Source organism: Pollicipes pollicipes, unplaced genomic scaffold, assembly GCF_011947565.3.
Source record: "Pollicipes pollicipes isolate AB1234 unplaced genomic scaffold, Ppol_2.1 Scaffold_7231;HRSCAF=8579_pilon_pilon_pilon, whole genome shotgun sequence".
Classification (NCBI taxonomy): domain Eukaryota; kingdom Metazoa; phylum Arthropoda; class Thecostraca; order Pollicipedomorpha; family Pollicipedidae; genus Pollicipes; species Pollicipes pollicipes.
Genome location: NW_023597034.1, coordinates 16,177,881 through 16,194,708, shown reverse-complemented (window position 1 = coordinate 16,194,708; position 16,828 = coordinate 16,177,881). Strand labels below are relative to the sequence as shown.

Sequence of the window (16,828 nt, the reverse complement as noted above, 5' to 3'; positions counted from 1 at the left end):
GTAATTGCTCAGCATGCCGAAGGAGTATCCCAACACCCTAGAGGGTTGCATCAGGACTAACCCCCCTGTCAGGGCGAGGCTTAGCACGTTATTGTCTGGAGCTAACTCAACTTAAACCTCTAGATGACATCTCTTAGCCAATAATTCGGCTCTGCACAACACGTATCATCCAGTGCTGGACAATGGCCTCTCCAGAGCGATAAAGATCATGCACCACGCCATGGATGGTCGAGCCGAGTTCGCGGCTTCACTGGCGTGGCACGGCGGTTCGAATGATCGTCGGCAAGCGGCCCATTTGTTGTCATTAAGAACCAGGTGTCAGACAGGTAACAAGTTTATTTTGAAGGGCACCTTTATTGACCGCCGTCGCGCAATCCTTCTGAAAGACTGTCGACCCATATGGGAGCAGACAGTCAGAATGAACTGCTACCATATGCAGAACACATTTTGTCATGTTCGAATTATTTTGTCTCCGCGCCCAGGTAGCCTCGGTATTTTGTGAAGGGCGGGCGTGTCATTACCCACCAGATTGCATCTTGGTCACGTTAGGTCACATAGTGATGACTTCATCTGATTGGCTGCTCAGCAGACAGCTCCAGCGTAGAAGCCCACCATTCCGGCGACCGTCATCTGATCAGGGTTAAAATATCTCGCCGCTTCCCTGTTATCTGCGACGAATAGAGTACCTGAGAGAGGCACTGCATCATGCGGGATGGTACGGTAGTCGGAAACTGCGCCGGACTAACTACGTCGCTATAAAGTATCCTTCCTCCTCCCTCCCCTTGCACGGCAAGTGCTACAAGATATACATTACACACACACACACACAACACACACACACCACACACACACCACACACACACACACACACACACAACACCACACACACACACACACACACACACACACCACACACACACACACACACACAACCACACACCACCACACACGCACGCACACACAAACACACACACACACACACCACAACACACACAAACACACACAACACACACACACACACAACAACACACACACCACACCACACACCACCACCCACACACACACACACACACCACACGCACACACGCACGCACGCACGCACGCACGCACGCACGCACGCACGCACGCACGCAGCACGCACGCACGCACGCACACACACACACACACACACACACACACACACACACACACACACACACACACACACACACACACACACACACACACACACACACACACACAGACCATGTATTCCACTATAAAGGCCGAGGGACTTACAACGGTTGCGGTCAATCATAACGTCACACTAAGTGGGTGTAACTAGTTACTATGGGCCATCAAAGTTACTAGCATGCAGGTGTAGTTATGTTTAATGCTAGTTTATGAATGCACATTTGTGCTTTGGCTTCGTGAGTAGACAGAGCTTCTGTTTATGAAGTGTATAATCGCTAAGGAACTGCTTGTAGTGGCCTTCGTACTCTATGTATCCGCTTAAAGTGAATGTTTCAGGTTTGAAGATAATGAATCAGGCGTCAGATATGATGAAACAAGCTCACTTACAACCGATTGGTACAATCTTAGTAAAAAGACCGCTTTATACGTCACAATTTCTATGTAAGTAAATATGCTTCTAGATACTCACGGTTTGATTAGGCCATCGTGCCTTGCACAACACTGATTGAGAGCCAATATTGACGGTCGTTTCATATCCTGCAATTACGCCAACGAGCGGCAAGATATGAATGACTTGTCCATTATATCTTACTGACCTTGATCGCCACATGGCGTATGAAATCACAGGATTTGAATGGCGTTGTCATGACGTCATGAATGCCAAGGGGATCTGGAAATACTCTCCCCGAAATAGTCTCCCTATCATCGCGAGGGTGCAGCTCAGACACTCGGAGGGGTTCAGGGTCTTAAGAAGGGAAGGGCTGGCGAACTGTGGCCCGATAAACAATCAAGATAGTTATTTCGGTTCAAAACTCAATAGAAATTTGGAACACTCCCGTAGAGCTGTTGGTGTGATGCGGTAGACCTAACTTGGCATGATTTCATTCGGATGCCTGGTACAGGTCGGGTCGGGCCAACAGAGCACTCTGCTCATCACATCACGGTACACAGCCATACAACATTCACGTCATGATCCACACCGTAACTTTGCAGCGTATGCGTAGTGATGCACATTTCAACTAGGCAGTGAACGCATAATCACAGTCGTGTTCGTGCGCACGTTGAATGGTTGACCTCAAAAATGAGCCTGGTGCATTTGGTCAATAACTTATGTCATAGATGTGTGCATTCGTTAAAACATCGTCTCTGGCTACGCTCCGTTCTCCAGAGAGCCCTTCTGTGGTGATCGACCTTCGACGACCGGGGCCCAAAACAAACTGGAAAACACTACCGGAGACGCCGCCATGGTGCTTCCCTCGTCATGTTGAGCCGGGGCGAGAGTCCGGAGAACCTTTGCACACACCACTGAGAACAGGTGGCCGATGACGCCCCGACCGACGCACCTGTCCAGTTCTGCGAACAACCCGGCGCCGACGGAGGACCCGAACGCCGTGTGCCGCCGGACTAACACCGCTGCTGTACCGAGCACCGTGCTCCGGTGCCCGGGTGCGGTCGGAGTCAGGGTTGCCGGGTGACCTCCGGGCAGCCCCTCCCGCCGCCGGGGCACGTCCCTGCTGACGGCACCACCGACCGCGCTATAATTGATGCCGACTTAATTGCCCCGAATGTTGTTAGGGAGCGGTCGCTTTTTTGTTGGTTACATCTGAAGCACCGCTTCCAGACCGGTTCGGGCGGCTCTCCTGACAGCAGATGAAGTGAACCAGGGAAACAACCCAGTTAGGGGAGCGCGTGCGTTTAAAACCGCCGACGGAAGCGTGCTTGAAATGCATCGCAGTGGTGGTGGTGCGCATGCCTGTGTTCACGGCCGAAGACGCGCAGCTTGATCTTCAGTTTTGCATTGCAGCTATTCTTCTGTGATGGCTCGCTGATAAATGACATCGATTAATGCTATTAGTCTGTATAATGAGGCAATTTAAGACCTTGATAACACATCGTAATTGATTACAGCGTGCATAAACAACCACATAATTCCTTCACGTCGCGACAGCTGTATGCCAGACAACTCGAGCGGCTGTCACCAGGGGCGAACAAAGGACAACCACACAGCGTGCGCTCAAATTGCGCAGCTTGCGCGATGTGTGAGGTCTTCGTCCTCGTCTTCATACGATTCTTCATGGTGGTGAGCTGATTATGCGGGATTAGATTTCTGCACTGGAGTCACACGTGCACAGCCAAGTGCTTATTTAGTCCAGTATATGCCACCCAATACCCGTGCATAGTCCTATGTATACCGCCCAATAACCATACTTGCTGCGCGCCGACGAAAGTGGGTGGGATCCCTGATTAGCTGGGCGCAGCTAGAGACGGGGGTCGGATGAACGTGACGTCGCTGACTGCAGACATACACAGACACCACCCCAGCCACCAGGCAAGGGACTGGGCAGGGTACCACTGACTGCTAGCCAAGCGGACATACACAGTCGCCGCCCCAGCTGCCAGGCAAGGGACTGGACGGGGTACCACTGACTGCTAGCCAAGCGGACATACACGGACGCCGCCCCAGCCGCCAGGCAAGGGGCTGGACGGGGTATCACTGACTGCTAGCCAAGCGGATATACACGGACGCCGCCCCAGCCGCCAGGCAAGGGACTGGGCAGGGTACCACTGACTGCTAGCCAAGCGGACATACACGGACGCCGCCCCAGCCGCCAGGCAAGGGGCTGGACGGGGTATCACTGACTGCTAGCCAAGCGGATATACACGGACGCCGCCCCAGCCGCCAGGCAAGGGGCTGGACGGGGTACCACTGACTGCTAGCCAAGCGGACATACACGGACGCCGCCCCAGCCGCCAGGCTCCGCCGGCAACCAGTGCCGATTTGCAATTGTAAGCGCCCGACAACAGGGCGTCAGGCGGGCGGCTGCAGAATGGCGATGCATTTTTTATCGGCGATGGATGGCGCTGGCAACGTAAGGCTTCATTCATTTGGATTGGCGTCACCGATGGCGACCACCTTGGATGTGGCCCGCATATCGGGCGGAGGAGGTCAGGGCTGGAGCGCACATCTACGAAAACTGGCGTTTATGGCGGGCGGGGCACGCACTGTTGCCGACCAATGTTGACAGGAGATAAAGCCCGTTTTGATAATTTGGGGAGTACGTTCTCAGCCCCCGGTCCTATGGCAATGACACCTACGGGGACGACGCCCATTCGTCAGATCGGTGTGAAGCCCATGACCAGCACGGGAGGCGTAAACGCAGGCCATTGACTAGGCCACAGGAGAGAGTGCGACTCAGTTCGCAGAAAATATTGCAACGTGTAAAACCGATAGAACAGATACGTGATGTACCCAATCCTCATGCTTACAAATATGGGTGAATATTTTTACTTGTTATTCATCAGTTTTGTGCATGAGCGCATAATTCAAGGCCATCCGTGTCTGTTGGTTACGGTATATACGCATTTACACCACGGTACGCAACCGAAAAGCACGATTATGGTACGACTAAAGGAAACTAACATGTCTTGGATGGCCGCGCAAACCGCTACTAGCACGCATGATCGCAAACAACTCGGGGAGTGGGTAGGCGCACAATGGAATGGACACACCGCGACACTCACAGCTCCATGACGAGGATGTACTGGTCATCGGTCTCGAACACCTCGTACAAGCTGCACAAAGCGCGGGCAGGCGGCGACACTGGCGTAGCGCCGCCACTCGTGCAGGATCTCCTGATGCGCGTACAGGCCCATGCGCAGCTTGTTGCAGAAACTTGGCGGCAAACTGGGGCGCCCCCGTGCTGCGGCAGGTCGGCATCGGAACACACTCGCCCACTGTCCCCTGCGGAACAAGAGCAGCGAGACGGGTCAGTCACTGAGGCCGATAGCAGTTCAGCGGGGGACATGGGCATAAGCATGGTGCGTTTCGCTGTCATTGGTTGCTCGTAAATGAACTTTGCTTAAACCGTTGTGGTATGGTCCTACAACGTTTTAGGTATAGTGGAAGTGGAAGGAGTTATGTATACGAAGCAACTAATTGGTGCCAATAGTTATCATTTTTATGCACCAACTTACCAAGCACTTGTGACGGAGGTTCCTGCGCAGCTTACTTCTGCATTTCGAACAAAACATGCACCGGCCTGCACGAGTTTCATAGGCCAGTAGCAAAAGTCAGGTGATGTGCAGCTCACACACTAGCTGGGCGTGTTTCTCAGTTTGGAAGATCTGAAGCGCATGTCATTCTGCACGAGGCATCAGCATCCCTCATAACTCTGAGCTCACTATGACTTGCACCCAAACTTGGCGCACTGCCCGGAATACGCACACTTGAATCCGCAGGCAGGGGTTCGAATCCCCCAGGCAGAGGTTCGAATCCCCCAAGCAGAGGTTCGAATCCCCCAGGCAGAGGTTCGAATCCCCCAGACAGAGATTCGAATCCCCCAGGCAGAGATTCGAATCCCCCAGGCAGAGATTTAGGGCACACGTCAGTTCGGAGGTTCAGTAATGGCGTTTGATAAACGTTGAATGCGGAGAGATTGCTGTACAGATTGCTCACGAGACATTGCTACGCTGCGAACGACATCTTCATGGAAGAGAGCACTAGATACGTAGGAAATAACTGATGTTCTAGCAAGAAGTTAAGAATGTGCCATGTGTCGTCGCAAATTTATGAGAACGGGGAAGTTTATATCAGAAAAACTCAATACTTCATGGCAAAACTGGACCTTGGGCGCAGTCTGCTCACTGTGAAAAAATTAAAAAATCGCGATGGTTTTGGCCTCTCCCACACCAGAGCAGACATGTGACATCAGCACAACACGTCAGGCGCCACACTGTCTCCCACACTAGAGCAGACATGTGACGTCAGCACAACAACGTCAAGCGCCACACGTCTCCCACACTAGAGCAGACATGTGACGTTAGCACAACACGTCAGGGCGCCACACGGTCTCTCACACCAGAGCAGACATGTACGTCAGCACACCACGTCAGGCGCCACACGGTCTCTCATACCAGAGCAGACATGTAACGTCAGCACACCACGTCAGGCGCCACACGGTCTCCCATACCAGAGCAGACATGTAACGTCAGCAACACCACGTCAGGCGCCACACGGTCTCTCATACCAGAGCAGACATGTAACGTCAGCACACCACGTCAGGCGCCACACGGTCTCTCATACCAGAGCAGACATGTAACGTCAGCACACCACGTCAGGCGCCACACGGTCTCCCATACCAGAGCAGACATGTAACGTCAGCACACCACGTCAGGCGCCACACGGTCTCTCACACCAGAGCAGACATGTAACGTCAGCACACCACGTCAGCCGCACACGGCGACAGACCTGGTGCTTGGCGTCATGGTGTGAGACACATCACTGCTACAGTTGGGTGAGCTATACATGAGTGACATTCCGTACAAAATCAATGCTTGCGAAAGGTTAAATCGTGTGCTTAAAAGTTCTGGACGCTAGGTTAATATTGCATCATATATAGTATTCCAAATTACTGAATATAATAACCGTACGCAACCATTTCGGTGATATTCTTAGTTAAGAAATCCTTAGTTCTCAATTGGCTCCTGGACCGACACTGCACGCGCCGGACAACGCTGTGGTGAACCACACTAGCTGTGGTTCTGTGGTGAACCACACTAGCTCTTGTTTCATCGGCAAACAATTGCGCAGTTTGCAGATTCAATAGCGTTTCTTTTGCATAGCTTTCACACCTCATATATGGTATAATCTTTTGAAAGGATAATCCATCGTGCCAGGCCTCACCAGGTGGCACAGAAGTACCTAAATTCAAGGTCAAGGCCAACAAAAGGTCATATGGGTGCTAACGCGGAGAATTGCAACCGCTTGATTAAAGGATAGTCACACTAAGCAGCCACTATGCCGGTCGTTGTGAAGTTTGAAGCCGCTGTAGCCAGGAAATCGGCCTTGATGACCGGCCGCCAACGATGAGCAGCAGGACTGCTGTTGCCTCCCCGCTCCCCAGGCCGAGCCTCAAGCCATCGTCCAAACAATAGGACTAAGAACCTGTTAGCCTTAATTCACGGTCATTAAAAAGACCTCTGCCCCTACAGCCTCGGCTGCAGGGCTCGCCGCGGTGGTCTAGACACGAACGTTTCCTGTTGGCTAGACGTGAGAAGGGCGGGGCGCCATGGATCCTCCCCTAAAATGGAACGGCTTCAGACCAGCCGCACGAAGTTACAGCAGTCCGGAGCAGGTGCGGGTGAGTAATCGCCGCCGAGCCCAGAGCGCCGCCCGTGAGGAGACTCCAAGCCACCGGCAGCACCGACCCTGAGGGTGGTCCGAGTCGAACGGCCGCACTCCCCTTGAGGGAAATCCAAGCCGGCCGGCAGCGCCGCCCCTGAAGCGGGTCCAAGCCGGCCGGCAGTACTGTCAGTCACCGAATCCTCCCGATCAAAAGCGGGTCCAAGCCGGCCGGCAGTACTGTCAGTCGCCGAATCTCCTGATCAAAAGCGAGACCAAGCCGGCCGGCAGTACTGTCAGTCGCCGAATCTCCTGATCAAAAGCGAGACCAAGCCGGCCGGCAGTACTGTCAGTCGCCGAATCTCCCGAGCAAAAGCGAGACCAGCCGGCCGGCAGTACTGTCAGTCGCCGAATCTCCCGATCAAAAGCGAGACCAAGCCGGCCGGCAGTACTGTCAGTCGCCGAATCTCCTGATCAAAAGCGAGACCAAGCCGGCCGGCAGTACTGTCAGTCGCCGAATCTCCCGATCAAAAGCGAGACCAAGCCGGCCGGCAGTACTGTCAGTCGCCGAATCTCCTGATCAAAAGCGAGACCAAGCCGGCCGGCAGTACTGTCAGTCGCCGAATCTCCCGATCAAAAGCGAGACCAAGCCGGCCGGCAGTACTGTCAGTCGCCGAATCTCCCGATCAAAAGCGAGACACACTTTTCAAACCGGCTGAAGCAGTTAGTGGTGAGTAGATGACTTCAGATCACGTCACGCCTACAGCGGCTCGATTAAGTCGTGTGCGGGCGCTTGTGTATGAATCCAGCATATGTTTTGAGCTGTACGTGAGGAGAGAAGCGTTTCCGCGCGCACCGTTGCATAACACGAACAAAGGCACGCGGATGCATTCATTGAACGAGTTCAATCTGTCGGAGTTGTTATCAAAAGCCTCGGGCTCGCCATAACGCCGTCCCCTACAGAAGACCCCGTGTTTTTTGCGGCAATATTTCACTGCTACCCCATTACGTCAGAGTAAACAGTGATGAGCAGGGTTAAACGGTACAGAAGGTCACCTTGCCCGAGAATTACGAAGCTCATATCCCAAGTGATGACACCTTGCATGTGAAGACATCATAACTTTCTTCCGATGTATGCATACAAAAATGAGACACACACCACATTTGGCACCAGCGTGCCAGGGAGCAGATTGCCGGGTCATTCGGTAGGCTTTTAGGCACGCGAAACCCCACGAACGTCCGAGCTCGTAGGGAGCGCGGCGCACGCGTCTGTGGCTGGGCACACCTACACTTGGCGGCATTGTGAGGCAGTAGATAGTGGCGTCCTTGAAGGAAATAAACGATATTTACTGTCTTGCTTCCAGCTGGCGTTGAAAGAAGTAGAGGCTATCTGAGCCCTTCGAGGAATCGCTCATGTAAGTGGGTCGCAGACAGTGCTCACATAAAAGGTGACTCGGAAAAGAAGATGCGGACATATGTATGTACAGTTATGTGCAGTTGCCCAGATGCCCACATGTACAGTCTCGGCAAATGTGTATGTTTATTTCGAGTCTGTCATCCAGTCCTCTGATCGCAACTGAAATTATACAGCAACGTTTGAGGCGGCCCAATGAGGACAGTGGTACTGTTTTGATCTCTTACACAAAAGCCAAAAATGCATGTGGCGGTTGCGCAGCCAGTTCAGCTAGCACATAGGGATGCTTTGGTTTTTACCCAGCGGCCATTTCTTGACGGTTTGAACACCTGGCCGGTGCAGCGCAGTAAGTGGTTACATTAGTCGTGGTTGGCTTTTGATGAGTGCCGAAATCGCTCACTTTTATAACCACGCCTGAACACCAAAACCAATGTTGCAGATGAGAGCGACTGCACAGAGATGCCGGCAAGATGGTGGGGCCCTCACAGTGGCCGTCGAGCGGTGAGCTGCGCAGATGAGAGAGGCCGCACAGCGTCTGCCGTCAAGGCGGTGGGGCCCTTACGGCGTCTGTCAAATGGTGAGCGACGTCGCGCTGCTGGGCGGCTGGTGAACACAGGTGATCGGACGGGTCGAGTTGAAATCGCATACCAACCACGCACACGCTGACACGACGATAGGAGACATTTTAGGTGAAAAATCCGTTGTATTCCGTCTGTCAGGACAAACCAGGTGAGCTTTGTTTGCTTGTTTGAGGGCGTCAGGTGGTAGGTTCGGTATGGTTCATTTCTACCAGTGAGTGTCGTGTAGCGAAGTCGGAAGAGATGGCTTGCATCAGCGGCGGCCTGGTCTGTATTAGATCTTCTTTAGGTCACCGCCAATTGAGGTGAGTGCATGTCTCTCGTGTGTTTCTGTTTGAAGAGTCTATGCTGATATTTTTGCATCATTCGTTTTTGGCTGTTCCCTTCTTTTTTGTTGCTTAAATCTGTTGGTCACCATTGCTTGCTGCTGGTACGTCCACCATATTTATTTCAGATATATTTTAAAGCATGAACTGGCCGTTAAGTATCGGCGTTCTCCTGCTTTCAATTAGTAGCAGCCATGGCACATTTGACCAGACAGAGGTCGGGCTCTAGTTGTATACGTCCGATGATTTGTTGGCGTCGGTTTGATGTTTTACGTTGATGTTTTACTATGTGAGTGCATGGCCGTCTGGGTTAGGGGTGGCTCGCTCTCTACCTGGGCGGCCAACAGTCTCTCCCCGCCCACCATGTCGTGAGCTGGTCCTGTCTGCCAGAGGCATCACACCTCGACCGTGTGCGACCGGTGAGTCGGGGCCGACCGACCAAGGTGGCCCGCCCCAGAGGGGCCCGAGCTGCCCAGGGCGTCAGCTCTCCTGGCACAGTGCTGCACTGCATACGTCCAGATAGGGACCGAAGCAGCAATCATCATTTCACGTGGGATCAAATGGATTATTGAGCTGGCAGTTGTCGCTCGATGTGCACAAAAATGGAGCGTTTCGTTCAAGCGACTTCAGTCTCATTGTGCTCTCAGTGGGGGCTATACGTCATATGCCGCGGCATGATGCAGCATGCATGTGCTGTAAAAATACCGTAGAATAAAAGTCATATGCCGGTAAAACCAGAACCCCCACACAGCTGCATTCTGGACCCGGTGTGGCTGTGCGGGTCCGGAATCCAGTCGAAGCCTGGTGATTGGGTGATGTCCAGGACAAGCAACAGTAAAGCACAACGTCCTCTGTTCGTCGATGCCATTCGGAGGCATGACAACCGAGCGGCCCGCGAAAGATCTCGCTCATAACCTCCAGCTGATTCCATCAGACCTGTCAGAGCAGAGTGGCTGCAGAACGATTACAGATTGAACACATCAGTCGATGGCCGAATACGGCTGGTAGTAAAGTGCAGACATTCGCACATACTATTGCCAAACAAACGGTCGTTTATTCAAGCAGTTGCAGTCGACCAGTCAATGACACGGTCGTTCTTAGAGTGTTTTCGCTGTTCCAACTCTGCAAGGCTGGAGCCGTCCCGACGTGCAGCGCGGTTTCGGTGTTGCCGTGGGGTGGATAGAGAAGATGGAAGTCGCCTGCCACTTTCCGGCTGCTTAATGTCCGCTCTAACGTGACAGTCCCACACAGACGTGCTGCCATGGCGAGATCACAGCGCCGTCATGGCGAGATGATAAAGCCGCCATGGCGAGACGACAGCGCCGCCATGGCGAGACGACACTGCATGTTTGATGCAGAGATATGCAACGGCATGACAGCTTGCCGTTTTCTACAAGCCGGTAATTAGGGCCCGTTATCTCAAAGCAGGCGGCTCTCAGCCCGGGTACGGGCTCCGCTGACATACATTCCCAGAGGCCGACGGTGCCGTTTAGAGCTGTTTCTTCGCGAAGGCTGACAAAACATCGTGTTGAGGAGCGTTGTTCGAAAAACGCCCCCATGCATCTTTAGTTGAAGTTTTGTGTTGAGTTAAGGACTTTTCCAGGAGGTACTAGTTAAACGACATCGTTGTCTGGATGACAACACATTGACGGTACTCAGTATTTCGAGCAGTGCTCACCAGCTCAAGAGTGACAAGAGCTAAAAAGAGTTGAGCAACTTATTCCACGTTCCTAGGGCCTACGCACCCATTTAATATTCCAAACGTGCAGCAATTTTAAGATCTTGAGGTTCGCATTGTCGTAGTTGTTGCTAAAATTTCTTATGCACGTTCCTAGGATTCATGGAATGTTAGTTGTGGCTGATGCGCGGTGATTAATTTTTTATGAAATGTTCTGTGCTGGGCCTCATAAACTTCCGTCTTGGCCCGACCTGCTTTGTTTTTTACAGTAGTTAAGGTTGAAATGTGTTCGTGATAATGGGGGAGCTTAGATGACTTATATTTTTTGGACATCTATGAGTGCCAGTGTGTACGCAGATTGGGGGCATTTCCTGAATTCACATGCCTTATTTTTCTTATGTTATATTTCGCTAAACCGCTATGAGCCCTTCTCACGCTTCGGAGTGGGAACTGCTCGAGATATTTATGTGCTCGAAACGTTATTAATTACTGTCAATGTAATCGTCATCGAGCATTACAGCGTCGTTTAACTAATACCTTATAGTGTATCTAAGGTCGTTAAATCATCACAAGAGCTTTCAACCAAAAATGCCGGAAAACGGGGGGGGGGGGGCGGAAGGCATGCCTTTGTTATTTTAAGTCTTAGGCATTTGATTGAAAGAATGTGTGCAACACTTCGCTAACAACCAAAAACATGGAAATGGGTGGGCTGTCAATAAATGCTTCCGATTTTGCTCGCATTTTAATGCACAGTTGTCTTTGCCATGCCACGCTAATGATATGGCATACTCGACCCCTGCCTCGATGTTTAATCCACCTGAATGTTAGGAGAATTTGCCAATCACATATCCATTCTGATTGTTACTTATTATTGAAAAAAATTGAATGTTCAATTCCCCTACAAGGCAATACGCCAAGGCTGTGCGTTACATTACGTTATGCATTTAGGTTAAAATGTTTTGTGCTACGACACCCATGCTTAGATGAAATGATTGGAGCACGGCTTGCACTTTGCCTTTCCGTATGTGGGGTTTCATTTTGAGCACAACGATGCGTAATCAGGTCATTTTTAATACGGAATAAAATACCCTGGCGCTCGGCTCCACTCCAGGCCCAGAAACTAGCACGGTTTGACCCCGCAAACTAAGCCTTGGAATAAGTGCTGACCTGCTGGGACACTTGTGAATGTGCGTACGGGTACATTGGACATTGACTCTTTGCCATTATTTGATGACATGAGTGGGGGCGTCAGCGTTGTTTTATGCTGTTCTGCTAAGGACTGTACAGGTGTTACTTAAACTAGTTGCGGTCTGCTGATAAATTTGGGCATGATAAAATAGCCAGTATTATAAACAATACTGACATTTGACATGAAGGCTGGTCTTACTTAATTGAATAACGGTGCTGTGTACTAGAAATAGGCCCCCTTGTCACTTGTCTTCGGCGAGACTTCATCTGCATTTTATCTTGTCTGCCTGCCTAAAGCACATGCCAGACATGTGAAATGTCTACGGACTTAATGATTAGACGCATGGTTGGTGAAATCCTCTTATCTTTTCTTCCTGCATCATTCTTCTCTGCACCCATTTACCCATATCCACAATCGCAACGTATATCCCACTGTCGCTATTCCCTTTCTGGTAATGACATTTCATTAGCTTTGTGGTCGAGCCTTGAGTGCCTGCGGCCAGTTCCGGGGAGCGGTGCCTCAGTCACGTCACCGTGTGTCGCAGTGGACTCTTCCAGCGGACCAGTTTCGTGTAGTGAAATTGTCATAATTACTGGCGTAGCAATATTTGAGATGAGTCGCAGATATAATCACATTTTTCATCTGCTGATGGTCGCATTCGGAAGTACTGTGCTTGCCGCCAGCATTTGCATAATGATGGTATAATTGCATACTTTTTAGCTTTGCTTTTGGTGCCCACCACTAAACCAAATGCGACTTCCATCCTCCGGCTAAAATAAGTGCAAGAGCTTGACATTTTGCACGGATCCGAACTCGGAATGCATTCGATCTTGCGGGTATCCCCGACTTTCGGGGTCGCAATTCTCTTCGAAAGGATCACATGCAATTTGCTGACAAGCAGGACTAGAGATAAAAAAGCAGCGCTGGTGGTTGCGGTTTGGTTTTCGGCAAGATGTTTGTGAAAGCTGTTTGTGTCAGGGCCGGGATCTGTCATAGAGTTCCCGGTAATATCGGGCCTGCTCTGGCCCAGAGGAGGACGTTCGCGACCTTTGCGCAGCGTCACGTCCTCCCGCTCCCGCCGCCGGATTCCTAGAAATGGCTCGGTCCGATTATTCATGCACACGGAGGAGAAAATACGGGTGTAGGTAATGATTGACGTTCCATTCGTCAATCGCCAGAGCCAACCGAGCTCGTTAATCTCGGCCTCCTGTCAGCCCGCACTGGCTCCAACGCTCACGCGCTGGTGAGGGTCCCCACCGAGCAAGACCAGCTGTCTCGGTATCGACAGCGTGGTCCCAGTGCCACTGTAACACGCGCATTTACTAATGTAGACACCTCACAGCATGGCATGAGGCTGTATCCTTCTGAACGCGGAGTTACGTCAACAGGGATGGAAATATCTGCTCTGTCCTTCCATGTTGTTTACGACAGTATTGCATGCTTCGTCCCTGTCATCTTCCTGCCTTCCAGTCCCATCCTGACCTCCATCCCGAGTCATCCTGACCTTGGGGAGTGCCGACGACCAGCGTAATGCTGCCTCAGGCGGGGGCGCCTCAAGTTGCCTGCTCAGTTTCTAATCACGTCGCGGGCGGTAATAAGGAAAAATGATCCGTAACGCGGTGTTAAATAACCTGTAACCCCGGCGATAATTGATATGGAGATTTTGGCGCCGCCTGCCGGAGCCATACGTCCCGCAACTGGGTCAGAGCGAGCCGGTCGAGCCGGTGGCTGTGGCGGGGCAGAGCAGCGCAGACGGCTCATGAGCGGGCTCACCTCGCTCTGGAGGCGCACCGGCCGTCGCCGGCGGGCATCTCACGTCACGCTGCGGAAGCGAGCCAGCACCGACGCTGCGGAAGCGAGCTAGCCCCCGGCGCGCTCTCAACGCCGGGAGTAGCTCGCGGGGCACCGCGTCCCCAAGGGCGCCGCTTCGCAACGCTGTTGATAAGGGACCTGTGGTCCTTTTGTTTATAGCAATAAAAATGCATGAGAGCCACCATCAGCATTATGCATTGCATGAATTGACATGAGGACCATGGCGTGAGTACATGTTTGGACGCCAAGAAGTGTTGCATAAATGCGGTAGAGGTTGGGGTTACAAAAGGCATTACCAAGCAGTTCTTGTTACCACCCGTTGTCGGACAAGCGGCTCCAGTCCAGACTGGTGTTGCTCACTCCACCTCGTCAGCCGAAATATGTCCCATTTTACCCCGCGTTTTCCACCTCAGCAGGAGCTCAGCTGACTAGGTTCTCAACGTTCAGCCGTTGGCATCGCAGCTCGTTGCTGTTGGCCTACGTGGCGGCCGGTCCATTGGCCGTTTCTGTTGGCCCACGTGGCGGCCGGTCCATTGGCCGTTTCTGTTGGCCCACGTGGCGGCCGGTCCATTGGTCGTTCCTGTTGGCCCACGCGGCGGCCGGTCCATTGGCCGATCGGCCACGGATCGGTGCCCTCATCGCCCACCGGCGCTGTTGGCACAGCTAATAACGCGCGTCATCAGAGCAACAATGGGCCCATAACTCTTGCAAACGGTCGGTTTTTCGGTCGTACGATCGCCGACTGACGGGGCGCATGTCGTGGGGGGGGGGGGGGAGGGGAGACTTGGCACGGCGATGTGCTGGCCCGGGCGCTGGCTTGTGTCGTGTACCTCCCCGCTCCACTCTGCCCTTCCTCCTTTTCCTTTTTTCGTGCATGTGAGCGACATAAGTTGCAAACTGCGGAACTAGCTGACATGGTATGGTGCCGTGTAAGGTCTTCGTGCCGTAAAATGACGAAATATAAAACCATTGTTCGGTACGCGTCACTGCGATGGCATGTCTTCCCAGCCTCAGTGTAACCACGGGCTGTATTTCTCGGGTCTCCCGTTTTCAGGCCCCCGCCTCCCCCCCCCCCCCTACGGTGAGACCCCCGCCGGCTGACGTCATCCACCGCCGAACCAGTCGCCTGTCCGGCCGCTGCGTACTCAGAACGGTGGGCGCCGGGACCGCTAACGGTGCCTGACAGGGAAGGGTGACCAGCCGGTGCGCCGACCGTTGCCAGCCGAGAGGCCCGTCACCAGCCCGCCGGCGAGCTGGCAGCCCAGCATCCGCGGCCAGAGCGCGACTCTCGGGATGGATGCATGATACTGTGTGCTGGGTGAGAACTGGGTGACGTGGCTCCGGGCAAGTCAGCAGCTCCGGCCGGTCAGGCGCTGGGTGTCAGCTAGGTGCCGTGGCTCTGGGCAAGTCAGCAGCACCGGCCGGTCAGGTGCTGGGTGAGCGCCGGATGCCGTGGCTCTGGGCAAGTCAGCAGCTCCGGCCGGTCAGGCGCTGGGTGACAGCTGGGTGCCGTGGCTCTGGGCAAGTCAGCAGCACCGGCCGGTCAGGCGCTGGGTGACAGCTGGGTGCCGTGGCTCCGGGCAAGTCAGCAGCTCCGGCCGGTCAGGTGCTGGGTGAGAACTGGGTGACGTGGCTCCGGGCAAGTCAGCAGCTCCGGCCGGTCAGGCGCTGGGTGACAGCTGGATGACGTGGCTCCGGGCAAGTCAGCAGCTCCGGCCGGTCAGGCGCTGGGTGACAGCTGGGTGCCGTGGCTCTGGGCAAGTCAGCAGCTCCGGCCGGTCAGGTGCTGGGTGACAGCTGGGTGTCGTGGCTCCGGGCAAGTCAGCAGCACCCGGCCGGTCAGGTGCTGGGTGCTCTCATCCGGCGCCTCGGAGCAGCTTTGCTCTGCGTTCCGTGAAAGGATTCTCTCGCTGTTCTGGGATACGTTCGGTCCGTGGTCTGCAGTCGTGCCTCGGCCACATTCCCGCAATTTACGTTTGCATCGCGGTGATATTCCAGCGATGTCCGTCGACGATCACGCAGGGTCCCGGGGAGCCGCTCACCGTGCCCCGGTGGGCTTCTCACTGTGTCCCTGTGATCCTCTCGCAATGTCCAGCTGAGTCTCTCACCATGCCCCAGTGAGCCTCTCACCGTAACCAGGTGAGCCTCTCACCGTGTCCAGGTGAGCCTCTCACCGTGTGCCGGTGGGAGCCTCTCACCGTGTGCCGGTGAGCCTCTCACCGTGAGCAGGTGGGAGCCTCTTACCGTGACCAGGTGAGCCTCTCACCGTATCCATCCAGGTGAGCCACTCACCGTGTGCCGGTGAGCCTCTCACCGTGAGCAGGTGGGAGCCTCTCACCGTGACCAGGTGAGCCTCTCACCGTATCCTGGTGAGCCTCTCACCGTGTGTCGGTGGGAGCCTCTCACCGTGACCAGGTGAGCCTCTCACCGTATCCCGGTGAGCCTCTCACCGTGTGCCGGTGAGTCTCTCACCGTGATCAGTGTCAGGTGGGAGCCTCTCACCGTGACCAGGTGAGCCTCTCACCGTTTCCAGGTGA

The 16,828-nt window shown here is 53.6% G+C and overlaps 1 protein-coding gene across 1 annotated transcript in view; it reads left to right on the top strand.

Moving 5' to 3' along the window:
• Positions 1-16,828, top strand: part of LOC119109776 (insulin-like growth factor 2 mRNA-binding protein 3-A) — a 30,136-nt gene extending 13,308 nt beyond the window's left edge. Inside the window, exons 4-5 of the mRNA XM_037233530.1 lie at positions 16,521-16,544; positions 16,825-16,828. Of these exons, the coding sequence (XP_037089425.1) occupies positions 16,521-16,544; positions 16,825-16,828 (28 nt within the window). The remainder of the gene's footprint in view (positions 1-16,520; positions 16,545-16,824) is intronic.